Genomic DNA, 20,101 nt, shown 5'->3' with positions numbered 1-20,101 from the left:
TGGGGTCGCACAGAGTCGGACACTACTGAAGTGACGTAGCAGCAGCAGCAGCCATTTCCTCCCCCAACCCAGGGATCAAACCCACAATTCCTGCATTGGCCGGTGTATTCTTTACCACTGAGCCACCTGAAAAGCCCCTTTTTAGGAATAAATGTGCATAAAACTGGAAGATGATTCTGATGGGTAATTTCCCTAGGTTGGCAATTTTCTAGTCTTAGGACCCCTCTACACTACAAAAATGAACCAAACAGCTTTTATCATTTGGGTTATAGCCACTGATGTTTATTTACTAGAGTAAACGCATTTTAAAATAACAGTAACTTAATTATGTGAACATTTTATGAAGAACAACTTCGGAAACAAATTCGGGGAGAAGAGCAGCATTTTACATTTTTGTAAGTCTTTCATGTCCAGCTTAATAAGACAGTTGGATTCTCACAGCTGTTTCCAAAACCTGTTGTGTGAATTGATGTAAAGCTGACTTCACACAGGTAGGAAGTTGGAAGAAGTTTCTAAATAGGCTTCTCAGGTAATAGGGGCTATGAGATAACTACGTCACTACACAGGTGGTAGTTTCTTCAAGGTGATGTGGGTATGAAACCTTATCAATGAGCATGCTTATCAAGAGCAACACTCTTGCATTAAAACCCACTTGCCTCTCTTACACTTATTAAGTCTTGCCCATGAATGTCTTTGTAACATGCCTTAGTCATTTGGAAAATGCTCATTCACAAAATTATGCAAATCTTTCAAATGTTAATACACTTCATCATAAATCATGTGTTCCTATCACCACCAATCCCCGCAGAAAAGCCTAAGCATCGAGAAGATGTCAAGCTCCTGATGTCAATACGAGTTTTCACAAATTTGAATTTTTGCTGGAAAGCTTGTTTTATCATTGGCAACACGATCAGTTTCCCTTGAAGTGACAGGCTCATTCCATTCATTTCCCAGAAAATGTCTCCCAAATAGCCAAGTCTAAACACTACAGTTTGCTACTTCTTCCAAGTAGAAATGGTTACGCCGTGGACACGGCTGATGGAGCACGCAACCGCACAACTGGTTTTCCTCAGGACAGCCTCGCCTCCGCGTGCAGCACGGCTGCTGCACGCCGGCTTCTGACAGAGTGCTGTATGCCCAAGGGTGGGGATCTAATGCAATTTATTTGTACTGGTTCTACTGAGGAGGCTTCTCAGTGGAGTCGGCAGTATTCTCACTGAGGGCAAGGTGTGGAGACGCGACTGCAGCATCTGGTGCCATCCCCTCACTCCGGAGGTGCTGAGCTCTCTGCCTGCCCTGAAGCACTCTAGGGAAGCCCAGTGGCAGGCATATCTCAAGAACCACAGCCCTAGATACTGCCCCAGCTGTCTTCAAAATCTAAGGTCATGATTTCTGTGGTATAAAACTGAACTGAAGGCCATGGCCTTGAGGATGGTCCTCAAGTCAAACCCATTTGGCCGTGCCTGTCCAAGGACAGCCTGAGACCCCAGTGCCCCCGGCCTGTGCCCGTGTTTCTCTACCTCTCTTCAGCATTATTTCCCTAAGGGGCTGCTGCTTACCACTCACCCCCACTATGGAAATCTAACAGGACAGACCACAGAGTATTTAGGTACTGTGGTTCTTGAGAGGGCACATACTGTCCCTTTAGGATTTTTTTGCCCCTCACCCAAGACCCAATTTTCACCCCCACTAAGAATGTATGACCTGTGGCCAACAGTAACTCCCTGCTAGGGTTCACATTCTCTCCATTTATTTCTCAGCACTCCCTCGCTGTCATCACAGCACCTGGCACAGAAGGTATGCAAGGGTTTCTAAGGGAAAGCAGAGGGGTCTCTTATTCTAACAAACCTACATTAAGGAATTAATTTCAGTATTGATTGCATGTCTTAAATTCAAGGATTTACCCAGAAAATGGGAAGACAGGGCCTACTTCAGAGAAGGACTCACCATGAAATTCTTTTAAATTGTGAATGTCCCTATAACATAAAATAGGACTTGGGACTCGGATTATTTAAGCTTATAGTCTCAGAAAGGGCTGAGCTACATCCCTCCTACATAAAGATATGATGATTATAAATAGTATACTTAACCTCTGCTCTCAAATTGAATGCTGCCCTAAAGCAAAATCTCAAGTGCAACGCACAGATGCTCTGCAGCTCTTTACAAGGGGCTCCGTGTGAAGGAGGGGAAGAGTCTGAGTGGTCCGGTGGCCCTGAGCCTCTCCCCAAGTCTGAATGCAGGAGGGCCAAATAAAGGAAGGTCAAGGAAGCTCCTCCTGGTCCTCTCGGGGGCTGGGGAAGTCTGAGGACATTTTCTGGGGAAGCACAATTCTGTCCAAAGCCAAAGTGGCTCAGATGCCTTCAGACGGCTGATACTTCCAGAAGGCCAACTCTCCATCGTCACTGCAGGAGGCCAGAAGCCCCCGTTCCTTGGGGTTCCAGGCCACGCAGTTGACATCCTGGGAGTGGGCCTGAGGCACGTGGGCTGTCAGGGAGAAGGTGGGCTGCTGCGGGTCTGAGCCGGGATCCTCCTCAAACACTCGGATGGCATCATCCCCACAGGCGGTAGCCAGGGCCCCTGTCAGCTGACACCTGGGGGGTGGGGGGAACAGGTGCGTCCGTGAGCGTGCAGGTGGCTCCTCCCTCCCCACCTGGCAAGTCAGGGGCGAGGGGCTGGTTCTAGTCCCAAACTCAAGGACGCAGCTGCCAAGTCTCAGCCTAGCGCCTCTCTAACAAACATGTAGCTGCAAACATCACCCCAAGCCTCAAGTGCTGCCATCTAGGTTTCTTTCCACGTCATTAACCTAAAAACCTACATAGAACTGAACTGTACTTTTCTCACTTGGCACAAGCAGTTGCCCTGACATCAAGTGTTCCTGACCGTTTTTTTAAACTGATACAACAGGTCACTTAATTTTACCATACTTTTACTTGAGTCCATTTTTGCTATTTCCAAATGTTTGACAGTATAAGTAAAACTTAGATGCACGTCAACTTTTTCAGTTATTTAGGGTTATTTCCTAAGGACAGATTCTCAGGGCAAGAACTGCCCTCTGACCGATTTTCCTATGTGAACGGTATGGCTTTCCTAGACTCCCTAAGGTAGAAGCTGTGTTACCAAACCATAAAACCCCAGCCATGAAGCCACAGTTTCAAGAATACATATTTCTGGATGGTTTGATGCTGTGGATGGTATGGAGCTACCCTCAGCCTGGGTCTAAGTCTTTCCCCTGCTCCTGTGAACCCTGGGCCAGCCAGTGCTAAACCAGCATGGAGACAGTCTAGCCTGATCTGATGACATGAGGGTGGCTGCTCTATATCCCCATGTATTCCCGAAGATGAAAGAGCGCCCTGACTTCTCGAAAATCTCTAGAATGGTTGGGTAGGGTGGAGGTCTTACCAAGCGACGTCATAAATGGTCCTGGAGTGGAAGCCTGACAAGGTGCAGACACACTTCCAGCTGGCCTCGGAGCCGCTGCACGCCACCCCTGTGTGACAGACTTCTCTTGAGCCTTGGGCGTATCCATGCCCTGGGCACCTCAGGCAGAACCTGCCCCACCGCAGCGGAGACCCTAACTTGCCCTCCCCCATCCGCACATCTGAGGCCTCATGCTCACGTCTCTGTCCCCATCCGCCCTGATCTGCCTTAGACACTGCAGCCAGACTGGCATTTTCACAGCAGGATTCTGAGAAGGAGACGTCCTGCTCCTCAAAATCCCTTTTGCTACAGACTATGTCTGACAACTTATCCTGCCTTTTTGGAGAAGACTCTTGAGAGTCCTTTGGGTAGCAAGGAGATCTAACCAGTAAATCCTAAAGGAAATCAACCCTGAATGGTCATTGGAAAGACTGATGCTGAAGGTGAAGCTCCAGTATTTTGGCCACCTGAGGCGCAGAACTGACTCGCTGGAAAAGACCCTGACACTGGGAAAGACTGAGGGCAGGAGGAGAAGGGGACGACAGAGGATGAGATGGCTGGATGGCATCACTGACTCAATGGACATGAGTTTCAGCAAGCTCTGGGAGATGGTGAAGGACAGGGAAGTCTCATGTGCTACAGTTCATTGAGTTGCAAAGAGTCGGACACGACTTAGTGACTAAACATCAGCTACCCAGCCCAACCTACCTTATTTTTCTCCAAACTCCTTATGCCCTATGCTCCATCTACCCTAAGAAAATCCCTGTTCCTGGTGTAAACCTAGGCCGCCTTTACTTTCAATGCCTTTGCTCACGTGGTCGTCTTTGCATCTAGAATTTCCTTTTTTTCTTTTGTGGCTATGTCTGGGAGCTTAGTTCCCTGACCAGGGATCACACCAGTGCCCCCTGCATTGGAAGCATGGAGTCTTAACCAGCGGAAGTCACAGAAGTCTCTTCTTATGTTAAAAATTCCTTTCAGTCTGGATGAAACAGCCCCCCTTCCCCAGAGCCTCCCTGGACTCTTCCAGCACTCTCCCTGGAGCCCTCCCATGGCACATTTATGAAGGGCCCAGCTTTCTGTGACTCATCCATGTGTCTCAGCCCCTCAGTAGAGATGGGTCTTCAGCTCCTAGGCTGGGCCCTCACCTTGCTCGTTGCCTGGAAGATACTGGCGCCAGATGCGCACGGTGCGGTCGTCACTGCAAGACGCCAGGCGCTGGCCACTGGGGTCAAAGGCCAAGCTCCACACGGTGGACTCGTGGCCTTCGAGGGTGGCACAGCACACCCAGTCATCCTCTTCCTCCCGGTAGAGCTTCACTGTGTCGTCATAGCTGGCGGAGGCCAGCAGCTGTGGGGGAGGCCAAGGACAGCACAGTATGTGTGTGTAGGGCCCGGGAGTGTCTTTGGTTCCGAGACTTCTCCCTCCCGGGACAGGACAGTCCCAGGGATGTGCTTTTATAAAGGGACTCACTGACATCTTCTGGTCACAGACAGAGATTCCTGGGAAAGCCAGGTTGAGGCTGAAGAGCAGAAGGCGGCTGGGTACAACCCTCCACATTACATTACTTCCCACCAAGATACACGGCTCTTACCTCCTGGCTCGGGTGCCAAACCACATGCTTGACATCCTGTGTGTGGGAGTTGAGGACACTGACACATTCATACTCATCCTCTTCATCAACTGTGGAGGAGAAAAAAAGGGGGCACACAAGCTGACCGTCAGGGACACAGGGCGGGGCGCAGAGATCGGGTGGCAGGCTCTCCAGTGCACCTGGAGGGATCTGGACTCACCTTCCCAGACCCACACACTCTTGTCTCGGCTGCAGGTGGCAAGGAGGTTGCCAGACGGAGCCCAGGCCACTGATTTGACCTCATTTTCATGGCCCTCCAGAGTGGTTACACACTGCGAACAGTGAAGAGGAACAGGAATCAGTGCCAGCTAAGACCCCTGTGGTCCTTGCAAGTCCAGTCCCACTGACCCAGGCTGGCTCAGGTTCCTAAACCAGGAACATCCCCTGGTGGTCCAGTGGTTAAGAATCAAACTGCCAGTGCAACGCACACAGGTTCCAACACTGGCCCCCAGGAAGACTCCGCACGCCCTGGAGCAACTAAGCCCGTCCACCACAACTACTGAAGCCCAGGAGCTCTGCAGCCTTCACTCCAGAAAAAGAGAAGCCACCACAGGAAGCCCATGCACCGCAACAAAGAGTAGCCTGCACTTGCCACAACTGGAGAAAGCCCACGCAAAGCAGTGGAGACTCAGCACAGCCAAAAATAAAACAAACACTAGAATAAAAAAAGTTCCTAAACCAGGCCTGGGGATCAAACAGGCAACAATCCTGGTCCCATCTATTTACCTCAAAGTCATCCTCATTCTTCTTCCAAATGCAAGTGGTGGCATCAAAGCTGGCCGAGGCCAGGTAATTTCCGCATGGAGACCAGGCCACCTTCCGCACGGTGCGCTGGTGGCCTTCACAAAGGACAGATTTGCAGACCCAGCTGTCACCTAAAAACAGAGGACAGGTCAGGTTCTGGAGCTGGGTCCACAAGAATGTACTGAAGCATGAGCCATGCCATTGGGTAATAGGGTCCAGCATCAGAGCCAGGCTGGGGGGCGGAGCTCAGTAAAGTTACAGAAAGCTGGAGGCGTCCTTCTGAAACAAATCTGAGGAATCACCCTCCTGATTTAAAATTAAGAGCACCTACATGCATGTGTGTGCGCGTGCGCGCGCGACCGCCCTAAGTCACTTCAGTCACCTCTCACTCTTTGCGACCCCATGGACCATAGCCTGCCAGGCTCCTCTGTCCATGGCATTTTCCAGGCAAGAATACTGGAGTGGGTAGCCATTCCCGCCTTCAAGGGATCTTCCTGACCCAGGGATCCAACTGGTCTCTCTTGTGTTGGCAGTCGCCACCTGGTAAATGCCCTTGGGATAAAATTTAAACTTCTTCAACTGTTGCAAATTATTTTGAAGCCTACTTTCTTCCTTCTCGTCTCATTTTCCTGCCTCAGCAACTATCACAATTTCCCTAACAGTTTCAGTCTCTCTATTGACTCTCTCTATTGGAGAAGGAAATGGCAATCCACTCCAGCACTCTTGCCTGGAAAATCCCATGGACAGAGGAGCCTGGTAGGCTACAGTCCATGGGGTCGCAAAGAGTCGGACACGACTGAGCGACTTCACTTCACTCACTATTGACATTTTAGCTTCTAGTAGTTGCTGACTCCTTCACCGGAAAACCCATTCTCAAAGTGGCTAAGGTTCAACTCGAAGAGAACCCCTCCATCCTCTCCCTCGGCCCGTGACCCTCGTCCAGGGTCTGCCTGCCCCGCAGGCTGCGTACTCCCCGAGACTGGCACCCACATCAAGCGCAAGGAGACCCCTTGGCGGCAGGGGTCGTGCAGCCGGATCGGGGCTTACCCTCCCTGCCCCAGATTCGGACGCTGCGGTCACCACCGCACGAGGCCAGCAAGGTTCCCGCGGGGTTCCAGGCCAGGAACCAGCAGCGGGAGTCCGGGTGCGCCAGGATACGGCTAAGCAGCACCAGCGAGTCCTTCATGGCTGCCCGGCGCAGGAGGAGACAAAAATGAGCAGAGCCAGCCGCTCCGACTGCGGTTCTCACAGAGCAAACCCCCTCGCGCCCGACTGCCAGGGTCCACCCTGGAAACGAAGCGCCCGCTGCTTCGGCCGCGCTGCCTTCTGGGAGTTGTAGTCGTCCTTTCCCCACCCCACTCCCCCAACCGCGGCCCCACCTCCAACGAAAAGCATCGCGGCACGGCCTGGAACTACCAGTCCCATGAGGCCTTGCGCAGGGAGCCGGCGGCGCGCCCGGGCTGTGTCGCGCGCTGGGAACGGGGCGGGGAGCCGGAGGAGGCGGGGTCAGAGGTGGAGGAAGCCGGAAGTGGATCGGGCCGGGGTCTGTCCGGGCGTTGCGGGTTTGGGCCCTGAGATCGCTCGGGTCGGGGTAACTGAGGAGCCCGTGACCGGGACGGAGCGACGCCATACCGGCACTGAAGCCTGCTGACTGGTGAGGATCAGAAGTCGCTGAGGGGTGGGTCCTATCTGGGCAGAGATCGCACCGCAGAGCGCCGTTCCCAGATCCTGGTTCCCCGATCCTTGCGGCCCAGCTTGGCCCTCCGCCCCTGGGCACCTTCTGGCCAGGACCCCGAGTCCGGCTTTTTCTTCCACCAGTAACGGATACCTCCGCCCGAGCCCCTCTCCCTACTGTATTCTGCCGAGGTCCAGCGGGTCCCCAGCCCTCTCCGGGTCTTCGTCCCGCACCTCCGCAGCTCCACTCCGGGGACCCCGTCCCCGCCCCCCGAACCTCTGCAGCTCTCCAGTCTCTGCTCGGCCCTTGGTCCCACCCCCATCCCCTGGGGTCGGCCCTGACCGCCTTCCTCCAGGCTCACCTGCTACGAACCCAGTACGTTGCTCTCCTCCCCCCGGACAGGCAGGCTCTGTGCGCCCCGCGGAGGTCGGCGGCTACCAGCAGCGACCGCGGAGCGACGGCGGGCGGCCGCGGACATGTACGCCCCCGGAGGCGCAGGGCTGCCCGGCGGGCGCCGGCGGAGGAGCCCGGGAGGCAGCGCTCTGCCCAAGCAGCCGGAGCGTAGTCTGGCCTCGGCCCTGCCGGGTGCCCTGTCCATCACCGCGCTGTGCACCGCGCTCGCCGAGCCTGCCTGGCTGCACATCCACGGTGGCACCTGTTCCCGCCAAGAGCTGGGGGTCTCCGACGTCCTAGGCTACGTGCACCCGGACCTGCTGAAAGGTGAGGCCGCTGCGCGCCAGCCCTCTTCTTTCTAGGCGCCCGGGCCTCCTTGGCAGGGTGCGGACTGGAGCTGAGATAGCCTGGGGTAGGCACCTGGTTGAAGGAAACAGCCCATTGCTGCCTGATGTTCTTGCCCACCAGGTGGCTCTGTTTGGGGTCCGGCCCCTTATTAATTCTGATGTTTTTCAGCCAAGCACCCACTCCTCAACGCCATGGTAATCTGGACTGCTATTTTCGGCTTCTGCTGGGGGAAGGGCGCAGTATATCAGAGAGAAGATAAGGGTGCTAGGCATCACAATTACCTGTCTCCTTCTAAGGAGCCCGAGATACAGGAAGATTTTTTTTGTTGTTTTTTTGTCGGGGGGTGGGGTGGTCAGCTTGAGAAAAAGGAACTTTAAAATACGGCCAGATTTTAAAAGATGTTTGTGAGTTCTGCAGTCTTTGGATTGTTGTTAGAGAAAAGGGGAGTCTACGGTATTTTCAATAACCAGAAGTCAGTTCCATTGCCACCCTCAGTAAAACAATAGGAATTTGGCCCGTGGAACCCTCACAAGTGTGAGGGAATGAGGTAAGGTTGCCTTGTTCATTATGGTGCTTCCTGGGCAGGGAAGCAGAAGAAAGGGGAACCAGACCATCATCTTTACTGGATGCAGGGGAGGTCTGTAGCCCCTCCTTCCCAGCCCTCCTCTCTGGTGATGAAGGTACAGACTGTGTGGTGTGGGGGCAGTATTGCACTGCCTGGTTTTTACAGGGAAAATGGTCAGTGGATTGCAAACAGCCCTGATTAACAGCAGAGTTCATTACCCCCAAGGCCTTTTGAACCATTCCTGAAGGTTTTCTCCATGTGCCACTCCTGACTGTAATTTATTCCAGATGTGTGTTGCCCCATTGTCTGTTTAAGGATTCATGTTGCCTTGGGTTTGGTGAAAAGGTCAAGTTCTTTTTGAGTGCCTTGGATCATACACCACTTGTACAGGTCGAGGCTGAAAAACCCTGTCCTGTGGCCTAATGTTATCTTTCTCTGAGAGTTCTCTCGCTGGTTTGCATTTCTCTTGAGTTTTCAAAGCTTTTGGATGATTTTGTAGAGAACAGGATGGGGGCTTCTGGTTTGTTTCCAGATATCACCGTGATGATAACTTTCACTGTGTTGGCTCACTAAGATCTATGGGCTTCCCTGGTGGCTCAGATGGTAAAGAATCCACCTGCAGGAGACCCTGGTTCGATTCCTGGATGGGGAACATCCCCTGGAGAGGGAAAGGGCAGCCCACTCCAGTATTCCTGCCTGGGAAATACCATGGACAGAGAAGCCTCACAGGCTACAATTCCTGGGGTCACAGAGAGACACGACTTAGCAACTAACACTAACACTTACCCACTGGATGGAGACCACGTGCTATGCAGCTTTCTCTGTGGCAAAAAGCCCATCAAGCTTGAGTCGAGTCAGGGTGACTTTTCTGTTAGCACGCTCCTCAGAACTTGCCTTCTTTGAGGCACAGCTGCCACTTTGTGCTGCTTCATCCAGACCTTGGCAGCTAATGCCCTTGGTGGTCAGTATTTCAAGTGCTTGGTGTCGTATCAAAACCAGGAGTGTGCGTGCATGCTCAGTTGTGTCCTACTCTTTGTAACCCCATGGACTGTAGCCTGCCAGGCTCCTCAAGAATACTGGGGTGGGTTGCCATTTCCTTCTCTAGGGAATCTTCCCGACCCAGGGATCGAACCCGAATCTCCTGCGTCTTCTCCAGTGGCAGGCGGACTCTTTACCGCTAGCTTCCTGGAAAGCCCCCAAGCTGAAAGGGAATTCATGATGCCGCTCTATTTCAGGTCATTCCTAGGAAGGCTTGTAAAATTCCTGCAATGGAGGGAGGGGCCCATCTATTTCCATGTCTTCATTCCAAAGGTCCAGGAAACTGTCTCAGAGAAGTGAAATGACCTCTGCAGGGGCACACAGCAGGGAACGGCAGAGTTGAGTGCACCTCACTTTTGGCACCAGTATAAAGTGATGCCGTCTCGTTTATGTTTGCTTTCCTCCAGCTGTCATAAGGAACGACCTCACGATGGCTTATCCCACTTTGGCCCACATCCTTGTCAAAGGCACATCAAAAATAAATTCTTGGTTCTGTTCTCCTTTGTTCACACACGTATCTACCTTTTCGGAGAAATTATCCAAGCTGGATTTTGTCTTTTATAAGGCAGGTCGCCTTCACCTTCACATGGTGCCTGCCTGTCCGTGTGTTTAGGGCTCTCAGCCCACGAATGGTTTCAGCCTGGTCTTCCTTGGTCTCCTCCGCCACTGCAAGCTGGGAGCGCTTGGTGTCCTGTAACAAAGCTGACAGTGCTGCCTCGTGAGCTGTCACAGAAGGTGGTAAAGGATCTGAAGGTCCCTGATTGCTTCTCTTCCTCTTCTTTGTCCGTGCTTAGTTGCTCAGTCGTGTCCGACTCTTTTGTGACCCCATGGACTGTAACCCACCAGGCTCCTCCGTCCCTGGGATTCTCCAGGCAAGAATACTGGAGTGGGTTGCCATTTCCTTCTCCAGGGGATCTTCCCAACCCAGGGATTGAACCCAGGGCTCCTGCATTGCAGGTGGAGTCTTTACCTTCTGGTCCACCAGGGAAGCCCCCTTCTTCTCTGTACCAGTTGGCTTTTGGGTGCCTGCTGGGCCTTCAGTCATTTGCTACTCTGTAGGGCTGTGCCAAGCCTCAGGGTCTAGCAGATATCCTAGTGTGGAAGCCTGGCTATTCCCCATCTCAGGAGAGGGCAGAACTGTGGGGTACAGGCCTCGTGCCTGTAGGCGCTTCCAGAGGGAGGGCAGACCCTGCCAGGTCTCTGAAGGTGATGGGGAGTGGAGCGGGCCAACAGGCTTTGGCATGATGCCTTCCCGTTTCTTGGCCCCTTGCCTGAGTACCGGGCATCGCGCTAAGCACCCTTCATGCCTGGCTGTAGTGTCACCTAAACGACTTCTTTATTTGGTAGGTAACTGTCATCACCCCCGCCATACGCACACACACTCGCAGGTCTTGGGCCCAGGCTGGTCTCTTGCTAAGGGGCACCCAGCTGCTCCGAGTGGCACGGACTCCACCCTCACCGCTGCGCCTCAGTGCACACTAGACTGTTCCTCCATCCGAGCTGTCCCGGGCCTCTTACTTCCCCATTCTGGCTGAGTTTTTCCTCACAAGCCCAGCAAAACTACGTTTTTTATTCCTCTTCCCCTCTCATTGCCGGGCTGAGTCAAAGCCCATCATCCTTTCTCATTCCCAGAGCCCTGAAGGCTTTTACAAAAGCCGCGGCTCAAAAGATCCTGTTGGGAATTCCTCTGCTCCCCAGGGCTGCCCCCTTCTCACACAGCTCTTCAGCCTGGGCCAGAGGGCCAGAGACATGCCCAGGCCTCTGGTGGCCCCCAGCAGGGGAGCCCAGATAGCCATTCCTTCTGAGCCTCAACCCCTCTCTGCCCCTCAAGTGCACCTAGCAAGGGGGCAGCAGGGACCACAGGCTCAGCAAGCATCTCTGGAGAATAAGGGAGTGTAGGATGTGAAGTCGAGGGACTCACGATTGACAGCAAGCCATGGGAAGGTCAAGAGCCTTCTGGGAAGGGCTGGCGTGTCTGAAGGGTGATGGCCAATGCAGCTGGCGTTTCCAGATCCTGTAGGGGCGTGTCCTTGCAGGCAGCTTGGCCAGGATCCTTGGGATCTGTGGGACGACCCGGCCTGGCACTGGAGGGCCCTCTTGGAGTCTTGTGTCAGAAGTTTTGTCTGGAAGCTAAAAAGTCAAGAGTAGGGTGCAGCTGTATAAAGTGGGTGGATGAATGCTGGAAGGATTGACTCAAGGACTCCAGTGAGGGGGGAATAGGAGAAGGAACAGAAGGGAACTGGCGAGAAGCCACTAGAAGCTTCCTGCCTGCTGCCTCTCTGGGTCAGGAGGGGATGAAAGCCATGGGCAGGTAGACAGGAAGAGCAGGGGCCTTCCAAACAAATCCAACCCAGTGACTCACCAGTGACCTTGGGCAAAGTCAGGTCTGTGGGATCCTATTACACAGCAGCTGCCTTCTTCCCCAGTCGCTGGAGGGAACAGGCAAGCAATGGTTACCGAAGTAAACAGGCCACAGCGCAACTGGAGCACAGGGTGCGTTCGGTCTGACCAGGGCGTAGTGCGTGCAGCGCTGGTGGAATTTAAATTCAGCTCCACCTGCCATTTCTCTTCACAAATAAAATAACATACACACAGCATTTGAGGATGGGCTTCTCTTAGGCAGCCCTCTCAACAAAGCAGATATTCATTGCAGGGGAGGAGAGAAAGAGACATTGAGATCCCGACCCCAGGAGAGCCTGAGCAGGGTTCTAAGCAGGGCTGGCGTAACGCTGCCTGTCTCTGCTGTGTGCTCTGAGACCCTCTGATGAGAGCGCACCAGGGACGTGGGGCAGGGTTCTCGGATATCTGTCAGCATTACTCCAAGGGAAGTTCCCATTTGGCTTTCCCCCTTGACCCGGAAGGTTTGCTCAGAACTTTGGAGTGGAGAAAGGCATAAGGCAGTCAGGTGAAAACAAAACCTATTTGAACTGTGGGTGCAAAGCCCCTTCTCTGGACCGTGTCATCACCCCTGTGGCGCTGATCCTCTAGCCCCCACTGGCTGAGGTGCGTGGATGGGGCAGTTCCTGGTGTTGGCAGGAAAGGCAGCCAAGGAAGACACTGCTGTGGCCACCCAGCACAGAGGGAGTGGGGCTGCTCCTTCCTGGCACTTTGGGGTCTGGCTGCCCTCAAGGGCCCCTGTGCAGATGGGGCAGGTGTCGTTGCTTCCATTGACAGGTGAGCAGGCAGATGTGAAGGGCAACTTGCTCGAGGTGATGCATAACCTGTGGTGGGACTGAGACTGGGTGCCCAGTTTATATGTCTTCTGCTTTTTTTTTTTTTTAATATTTCTTTATTTGGCTGCACCAGGTCTTAGTTGCAGCATGCGAGTCTTTTAAGTCGTGGCATGTGGGATCTAGTTCCCTGACCAGGAACTGAAGCCAGGCCCCCTGTGATGGGAGCTCGAGGTCTTAGCCACTGGGCCACCAAGGAAGTCCCCTGCCTTCTGCTTGTAAGAGTCAAGACTCTGGCCTTCCCTGATGGCCCAGTGGAAAAGAATCCACCTGATCCCTGATCCGGGAAGATCCCACCTGCCATGTGCCACAACTACTGAGCCTGCGCTCTGGAACCCGGGAGCTGCAGCTGCTGAAGCCCAAGGCCTTAGGCCCGTGCCCTGCAACACGAGAAGGCTCCGCAATGAGAAAAGCCCAGGCGCCACAACTCAAGTAGCCCCTGCTTGCTACAAGCAGAGAAAAGCCCACACATGGCAACGAAGACCCAGAGCAACCAAAAATAAATAAATAAAATTACACAGTATATGTATTTTTTCAATTAAAATACCAGCTCTGATGGTTGCTGAAGCTTAGATCACACCCAACAGGTTTGGCCCAATAATTCCCAGGAGGAGCTCCATTTATCCCATAACAACCCAAACCTTTTTGGCCTACAAGAGATTTCACGCTCCAGCTGTTTCCGTAGTGAGCTCAGTGGCCACTGGTGCTGACGGGGCTCTGCCAGCATCCATGGTCCCTTTTGACTTCTCACTTAAATCCAGCTCTTCAGGATTTGATCGATTATCTCCATTGGGGAAGTGTCAAGCGGCTGACTCTGGTGCTTGGTGATGGTGAGCATCACAGTGCAAGAGAGCCGGACACTGGTTTGGAGCCTAGCTCTGTGCTGTGTGTGACCTGCAGGAAGTCACAACCTCCTGGGGCCTCTGAGTCCTCATCTGAACCGGATGATGAATCCCCTGGAGTGGAGTGAGGCTTAACTAAGATAACATTTGCCCCACCTATGTGCACAGGCAGGCATACCTGGAGGGAAACACAAGAAACTGCCAACAAGGTTGTCTCTCAGAGCTTCCCTGGAGGTCCAGGGGTTAAGACGCTTCACTTCCATTGGAGGGGGCTTGGATTCAATCCCTGGTAGGGGAACTAAGATCCTGCATGCCATGTGGTGTGGCCGAAATAAAATTAAATGAAAAAAAAAGATGTTTATCTCTTGGGAAGGGCAGCTGAACATCTGTGGAAGTCTTCCTTGTGACTGAAATAAGGATATTCTGAAACATACGACCCCTGGATGTGTGTAAAGGATCCTTGACATTGTAAAAGGATGCTAATACTGTGGACATCCTGTAGTCACTGTGCCACCAAAGAAAGGATCTCTGAAGCCTTGGGTGTTCCATTTTTCAGTTAAAACTAGTTGTTAAATTAAAACCGAGTAGCACAATTAAAGCATCGCTCAGAGGGCCTGGCCCTGTTGAGTAATGTGGGAGGAATCTGAACTCAGCCTGCTGCAGAGCAGAGTGTGATGTAAACCCTTCCACCCTGCCGCTCAGAAGTTATTCTTGGAGGCACTAGAAGAATACTTGCGTCCTGCCGGGTCCCTGCCGTGTGCTACGTGGACCCCCAGAACTGTGGCATACAGCTTGTAGCAACATTCACAGTGTAGCCAGGACACAGCCTGTCTCTGGGAGCTTTTGTTTCAGAGAGGCCCTGTGGGCTTCTAGACTCCTTCAGGCCCTCAGGGCCAGATTAAATGAAGGCTGGACCTTGTTGCTGGCAGAGCTTAGGCACAGGCAGCCTCCTGGCAGCAGGCGATCACCCAGGCTGGATGAGTGGGCTCCAAACAGATGGTCAGCTGACATGACAGTGACAGATAGCTCTGAGGGCAGCTTGGCAGGTGACCTGAAGCCAGATCAAGGCATATGAGTCATGTGGGCTCGGCCAACATCTGCCTGGCGAATTTTGTGCCTGAGGCAGAAGTATGCGCTGTCACAAAGGCCCAGGGCCCCTGGGTATCTGGTCTGGTTCTTCCGTGTGGGAGGCCAGGCCTCAGTCCGGGTGACCCCATGAGGCTAGTCAACGGCTGGTGATTCGAGGCAGCTTGACTGAGCTCAGGTGCCCTCCCCAGCTTTTGAGCTCTTCCTTTGGAACCAGTGTTTCCTGGAGTGTAAGGCTCAAGCCGCCTGTGCCGCTTGTGGCATTTCAGATTCCCAGGCCCTGCTCCAAACCAGGAGCTCAGATCCTCTGCGGCTTGGGCACATGCTCTCAGCCAGCACTCTGCTGTTTCTCTGTGCACCTGAGAGGGATAGCCACCATCCCACAGCCTGTTGGCCTGAGATCCAAGCTCAGCAAAGGAGTGGACAGTGTAAGTCTCGTCAGCCCTTTCCAAAATTTTCCAAATCCATTCTGGTGATCCAAGGTCTAAATAAAAGAAGAGCTTGCTGGTGGCTGAATAGGGGAAGTTAAGGCCCATTTCCTCCTTTTTATCAAAGCTTAAAACGATTTCTTTTCGGATCAGCCTTTATCCCGTCTGTGTCTCTAGAACTATGGCAAGTTGCGTAGATATCAAAGGGAGCTGACAGTGCAGTCTAGATGGAATAAAAAAAATTTTTTTAAAGAAAGCAAAAATGATATTAAAGTCCCAGAAGAACATGTAGGTTGCTCGCTGTGTCTGGTGTGCGGTTGTCATCCTGGGGTCTCTCACCAGGACCCTGGGGACTCCTTACTCTTTGAACGTTGGATCTCCTGTTCTAGCATCTTTTTCTTGGTCCCTTCCCTCGTTTTTGCTAGAGCGAGCAGCCCCCAAAGGCTTTGCCCTCATTTTAGAAAGTATTTGGTGCTCTCAGTTTCTGAACCTTTCATGCTTTTGTGGTATAAATCTGATTGCTTCTTAGCTTTTCCCATTTCTGGGTTATATAAAAGGAGGTCCAGTCTACCAGCTTTCCCCGCGTATTTAGTTCTCGCTTGTAATTCTTTGGTTCTCTAAACTGCTTCAGCTTCTTTTTTATTTATGTACTTGTTTTGGCCGCACTGTGTGGCATGTGGGATCTTAGTTCCCTAACTAGGGATCAAACCCCTGCCCCCTGCAGTGAAAGCACAGAGTCTTAACTGCTAGACAGACAGGGAAGTCCCTTCAGTGTCTTTTTGAGTGAAAAGGGGGACGAATGAGTGACTGGATAGAGAATGGACTCAAATGGGACTCTGGCCCTGTCCCTTTGGCTGTCTCAGCTCAGAAGTCAAGGGGCTTCTCCTGCCAGCTGGAAGCACGCTTTAGTAGAATGGGTTAGTGTGTCACATTAATTCTCAGGGTCTTTAAAGATGATTAGAAGAGCGTGGCAAGTACAGTTAACCCTGAACAACAGTGGGGTTAGGGATGGTGACCCTCCCAGCAGTTGAAAATTGTGTATGATTTATGTAATTTATAGTTGGCCTCTGGATCCGTGATTCCACATCTCAGATTTAACCAACTCTGATCATATAGTACTCTTGAGAAACAATCCACATATGAGTGGACCCTCGTATTGCTCAAGGGTCCACTCTCCACTGAAGTGGGGTGCTGCGCTTGGACTGGTCCCGATGGGGAGGGGGGAGGACTTGAGGCTCATGGGAGCAGTGACCCAGGGGTCCTGTCTGCTAATAGAGGGTCTGCCCCCTTCTCTGCAGACCCCCTGGGTCCTCTCCTAACTCTCCTGGACTGTGGTGTGGGGAGAACTCCTCCCAGGTGGGGACTTCCTGCCCCAGGGTGTTCCTGGGAGCCCTGAGGATTTGGTTCTTCCCCTGTAGACTTCTGCATGAATCCCCAGACAGTCCTGCTCCTGCGGGTCATTGCTGCCTTCTGCTTCCTGGGCATCCTGTGCAGCCTCTCTGCGTTCCTTCTGGATGTCTTCGGGCCCAAGCACCCCGCCCTGAAAATCACCCGTCGCTATGCCTTCGCCCACATCCTCACGGGTAAGCCCAGGCCACTTCCAGTGCGGGAGCGACTGCCACGGGGCCGGGGCATCCTGTCTGGAGTTGCAAGTGGGGACCGAGGGCTTTCCACGCGCAGACAGTTCCTGTTGCTCGTTCCAGCTCTGGCCTTTCACAGAGCACTGGGGCGGCAGGGCAGGCCCACTCGGCCGAGCTGGAGGGAGCAAATGTTAGAACTTCTAAGAACTGTCATCATTCTCCAAGAACGGGATCTGAAGCTTGGCTGGGCTCATGGGGCCCAGAAGGAGCCAGAGAGGAAACGCTGTGTCTCCCGGGAACGCATGGTCTTAGATTCCCTCTCCTCCCCATTCGTGTAGACCAGGCTGCTCTGCTGGTTAAAGGCTTCTCTCGTCCCTCATGACGGGGCTGCTGTGTTGATTTGACTTGGGTTAGTACTGACGCCGGATACCTATTCCTCTTAGGCATCCAGTGACCTCCAGCAGGCCTCCAGTAGCCCAATTTCAAATTCTTAAGACAGAGAGAATCTAACCGGCCTGGGCAGGGTCAGGCCTCTGTCCCCCACCCTGGCCATATAAGCTCCCCGGCACAGGGTGTGGAGCCAGGCAGGTTCTCTGAGAATTGGGTTTGGGTGGGAAGGCTGCAGCTGGTTCCTCAAGCATCCAGGCTGCGGGGTGCCTGCTAACCCTCTTTTCCCCTTGTCCCCCCAGTCCTGCAGTGTGCCACAGTCATTGGCTTCTCTTACTGGGCTTCCGAACTCATCCTGGCCCAGCAGCAGCAACATAAGAAGTACCACGGGTCCCAGGTTTACGTCACCTTTGCTGTTAGCTTCTACCTGGTGGCTGGCGCTGGCGGGGCCTCCATCCTGGCCACAGCGGCCAATCTCCTGCGCCACTACCCCACAGAGGAGGAGGAGCAAGCACTGGAGCTGCTCTCGGAGATGGAGGAGAACGAGCCCTACCCGGCAGAGTATGAGGTCATCAACCAGTTCCAGCCGCCCCCGGCCTATACACCCTAGTGCCCACCGTGGGCTTTGGTCCTGGGCCGCCCTCCCCACTCGACAGTGCCGCCCCCACCCAGAGGTGCTCCTTTTCCCAGCAGGTCTCACTGGTAGGATCCTGACCACCGCCACCAACCTTCCCCGGGAGAAGCTCCACTTTAGGGCTGTTCCTGGATCCCCGCTCTCGAAACCTGGGGTGCACTGACTTTAGATAACACACTCTTTTCCCTCTTGAACCTGCCTCTCCCTCCACAGTCACTGGTCATTACCAACCAGGGACGGTCATACACGTTCCCCCCTTTGTGGGCCTGATCTCTGAGGCTGAGGTTTTCCCTGGGGTGCTGTTGACAGTGGACAGTCCCTGATGGAAGAAGCATCCCTGGAGCCCAAGGGAAAGGGGACCATGCCCCGCAGGCTCGCCTCATAGCTGTCCCCATATGTCCCCCAGCGATAACTCTGGACCGAGCCCCTCTCCCGCCCCTTCTGGGAAAATCCAGCACAGGGCCGCCTGCTCTGTGGATTTCTCTGCACTTTAGTCTTTGGACTGCCCGTCACATGGGTCCTGTATTTGCGGGAAGAAGGGGTGGCCTCCAGGAAGCAGAGCACGTGCCCGCCCTGCCCCATCCCTGGCTGGTGCCCCGAGACCCGGTGGGGACAGTGGGTCTCCTGAGGCCCGGAAAGGATCAGTGTGACGAGGGCCGCATCTCCCCAGCCCCATCACCTCTTAAAATGTGAGTGGTTTTAAAAGGGAAAAACAGCCAAGCAGCACCACCAATACTCTCTTTTTAAACTAGTGATGAGAACATCGTCTATTGATCCCATTCCTTCTGGCCCTGCAGTGTTTGGGGCTGCTGTCCCTTCCAGTCCCTGGCCGTTGCTCCCTGAATCTCTCCCGGCAGAATGCAGCCCTCCTCCGTCCCTCCCTCCCTCCCTCCCAGTGACCGTGGCTCCTGGGGGCCTTCCTGTGGGACCCAGAGCTGCATCGTTGCCCGGCGGCAGGCTGAGGACTGTGGCCTGGCTGGCTGGCCAGCGTGGTGCTCCTCAGAACTGCAGCGCTGAGACATAACCTGGCCTCCGTGTAGAAACAGGGGCTGCAGCAGGGCAGGAAGCCTACTGCCCTCCACATAGGACCACAACCAGGGGACCCCTGCCGCCTGAGGCGTTGGAGCCGCCTGGTCAAGACGAGCAGACCTGCCTGTGTCCTTCAGGCTCGGCGGGTCCCCTGGACTGTGACTCGGGGCTGCGGCTTGCTGCACACCCCCTCCCCTTCTTGAATGTACTCTGGTCTCACAGTGCGCTACCAGCTCTTTCTTGCCTGGCCGTCACCGGCTGTCCTGTTTGCCACACATGGCCCTGGATCAGCTTGAGTTTTCTGCCCTGAGACCTAGGGCATCCAGTGGGAGAAACCTGCGCGCTTCGGTGCGGATCCAGATGGCCACGCTTCTTGGGAATCAGTGTCCATAGTTGAGCAGAAAAGCAAACAGATCTTCGTGTCCTTCACAGGCCATAGAGTAAGACTGGAGAACGGACACCATTGTTGACCTGTGGCTCGAAGGGACTGTCATGCCCCCTGTCCTTCCGTGGCCAGACTGCCCAAGGGGGTCTGGACAGATGTCTGTGTGGGCAGTGAAAGCCGTGCCTGTGCCTGAGTGAGCAGCCTCCTGGGGCTCAGTGTGATGCCAAAGCGTCCCATGGTGACTCTTCTGGACTCTTCTCAGGCAAGAATGTGTGATACCTGAGCACAGCCATGCAGCTCAAATCAGTCTCATCTCGCTGTAACGTGCGAGTTTGTCTTTGGAAGATTTCCAGGGCGCGGACAGCTCTCTCTGACCCTGGGGGTCTGAGCTGGCAGACAGGAGACCGGGCACTGAACACGCATGCCAAAGTGACCGGTCATCTCACGAGGACCCACACCCAGGACCCTGTGAGCCATTCCACGTGGTTCAGATTCCAGTTTTTATTCGCTCCCCAAGCCTCTAGCCTTTCTTTCTCTTTTCCCTTGCCCTCCTGACACTGATAGTTGTCATAAAAATGCCCCTGGTTGTGTTCTTTTTTTTTTTCCTAGAAAAAAAAAATTAAAAAGCAAAACAAAACAAAAAAGCCAGAAACCACGAATAAGAATGCGGTTGCCAGTGGCTCCCTGTCA

The 20,101-nt window shown here is 53.7% G+C and overlaps 2 protein-coding genes across 3 annotated transcripts; one reads left to right on the top strand and one right to left on the bottom strand.

The window, feature by feature from the left end:
• Nucleotides 1-274: 274 nt before the first annotated feature.
• On the bottom strand, nt 275-7,084 carry CIAO1 (cytosolic iron-sulfur assembly component 1). Its single transcript, XM_052648098.1, has 7 exons — nt 6,839-7,084; nt 5,774-5,922; nt 5,208-5,319; nt 5,009-5,097; nt 4,563-4,764; nt 3,400-3,487; nt 275-2,591 (listed from the first exon to the last, which is right to left on the bottom strand). The coding sequence occupies exons 1-7, from the start codon at nt 6,975-6,977 to the stop codon at nt 2,351-2,353; spliced, it is 1,020 nt and encodes a 339-aa protein (XP_052504058.1). The 5' UTR covers nt 6,978-7,084; the 3' UTR covers nt 275-2,350.
• Nucleotides 7,085-7,308: 224 nt separating this feature from the next.
• TMEM127 (transmembrane protein 127) lies at nt 7,309-20,060 on the top strand. 2 transcript variants are annotated; one of them, XM_052647995.1, is made up of 4 exons: nt 7,309-7,445; nt 7,869-8,186; nt 16,815-16,979; nt 17,666-20,060. In XM_052647995.1, exons 2-4 carry the CDS (start codon nt 7,943-7,945, stop codon nt 17,971-17,973), a joined length of 717 nt encoding a protein of 238 aa, XP_052503955.1. In that variant the 5' UTR covers nt 7,309-7,445; nt 7,869-7,942; the 3' UTR covers nt 17,974-20,060. The 2 variants fall into 2 exon arrangements, with proteins under 2 accessions (XP_052503955.1, XP_052503956.1); XM_052647996.1 differs by having other exon boundaries at nt 7,320-7,445; nt 7,873-8,186.
• Nucleotides 20,061-20,101: the final 41 nt, after the last annotated feature.

Source organism: Budorcas taxicolor, chromosome 11 (assembly GCF_023091745.1).
Source record: "Budorcas taxicolor isolate Tak-1 chromosome 11, Takin1.1, whole genome shotgun sequence".
NCBI classification, from domain to species: domain Eukaryota; kingdom Metazoa; phylum Chordata; class Mammalia; order Artiodactyla; family Bovidae; genus Budorcas; species Budorcas taxicolor.
Note: the sequence above shows the minus strand (reverse complement) of the source record. Positions and strands in the feature narration are given on the sequence as shown.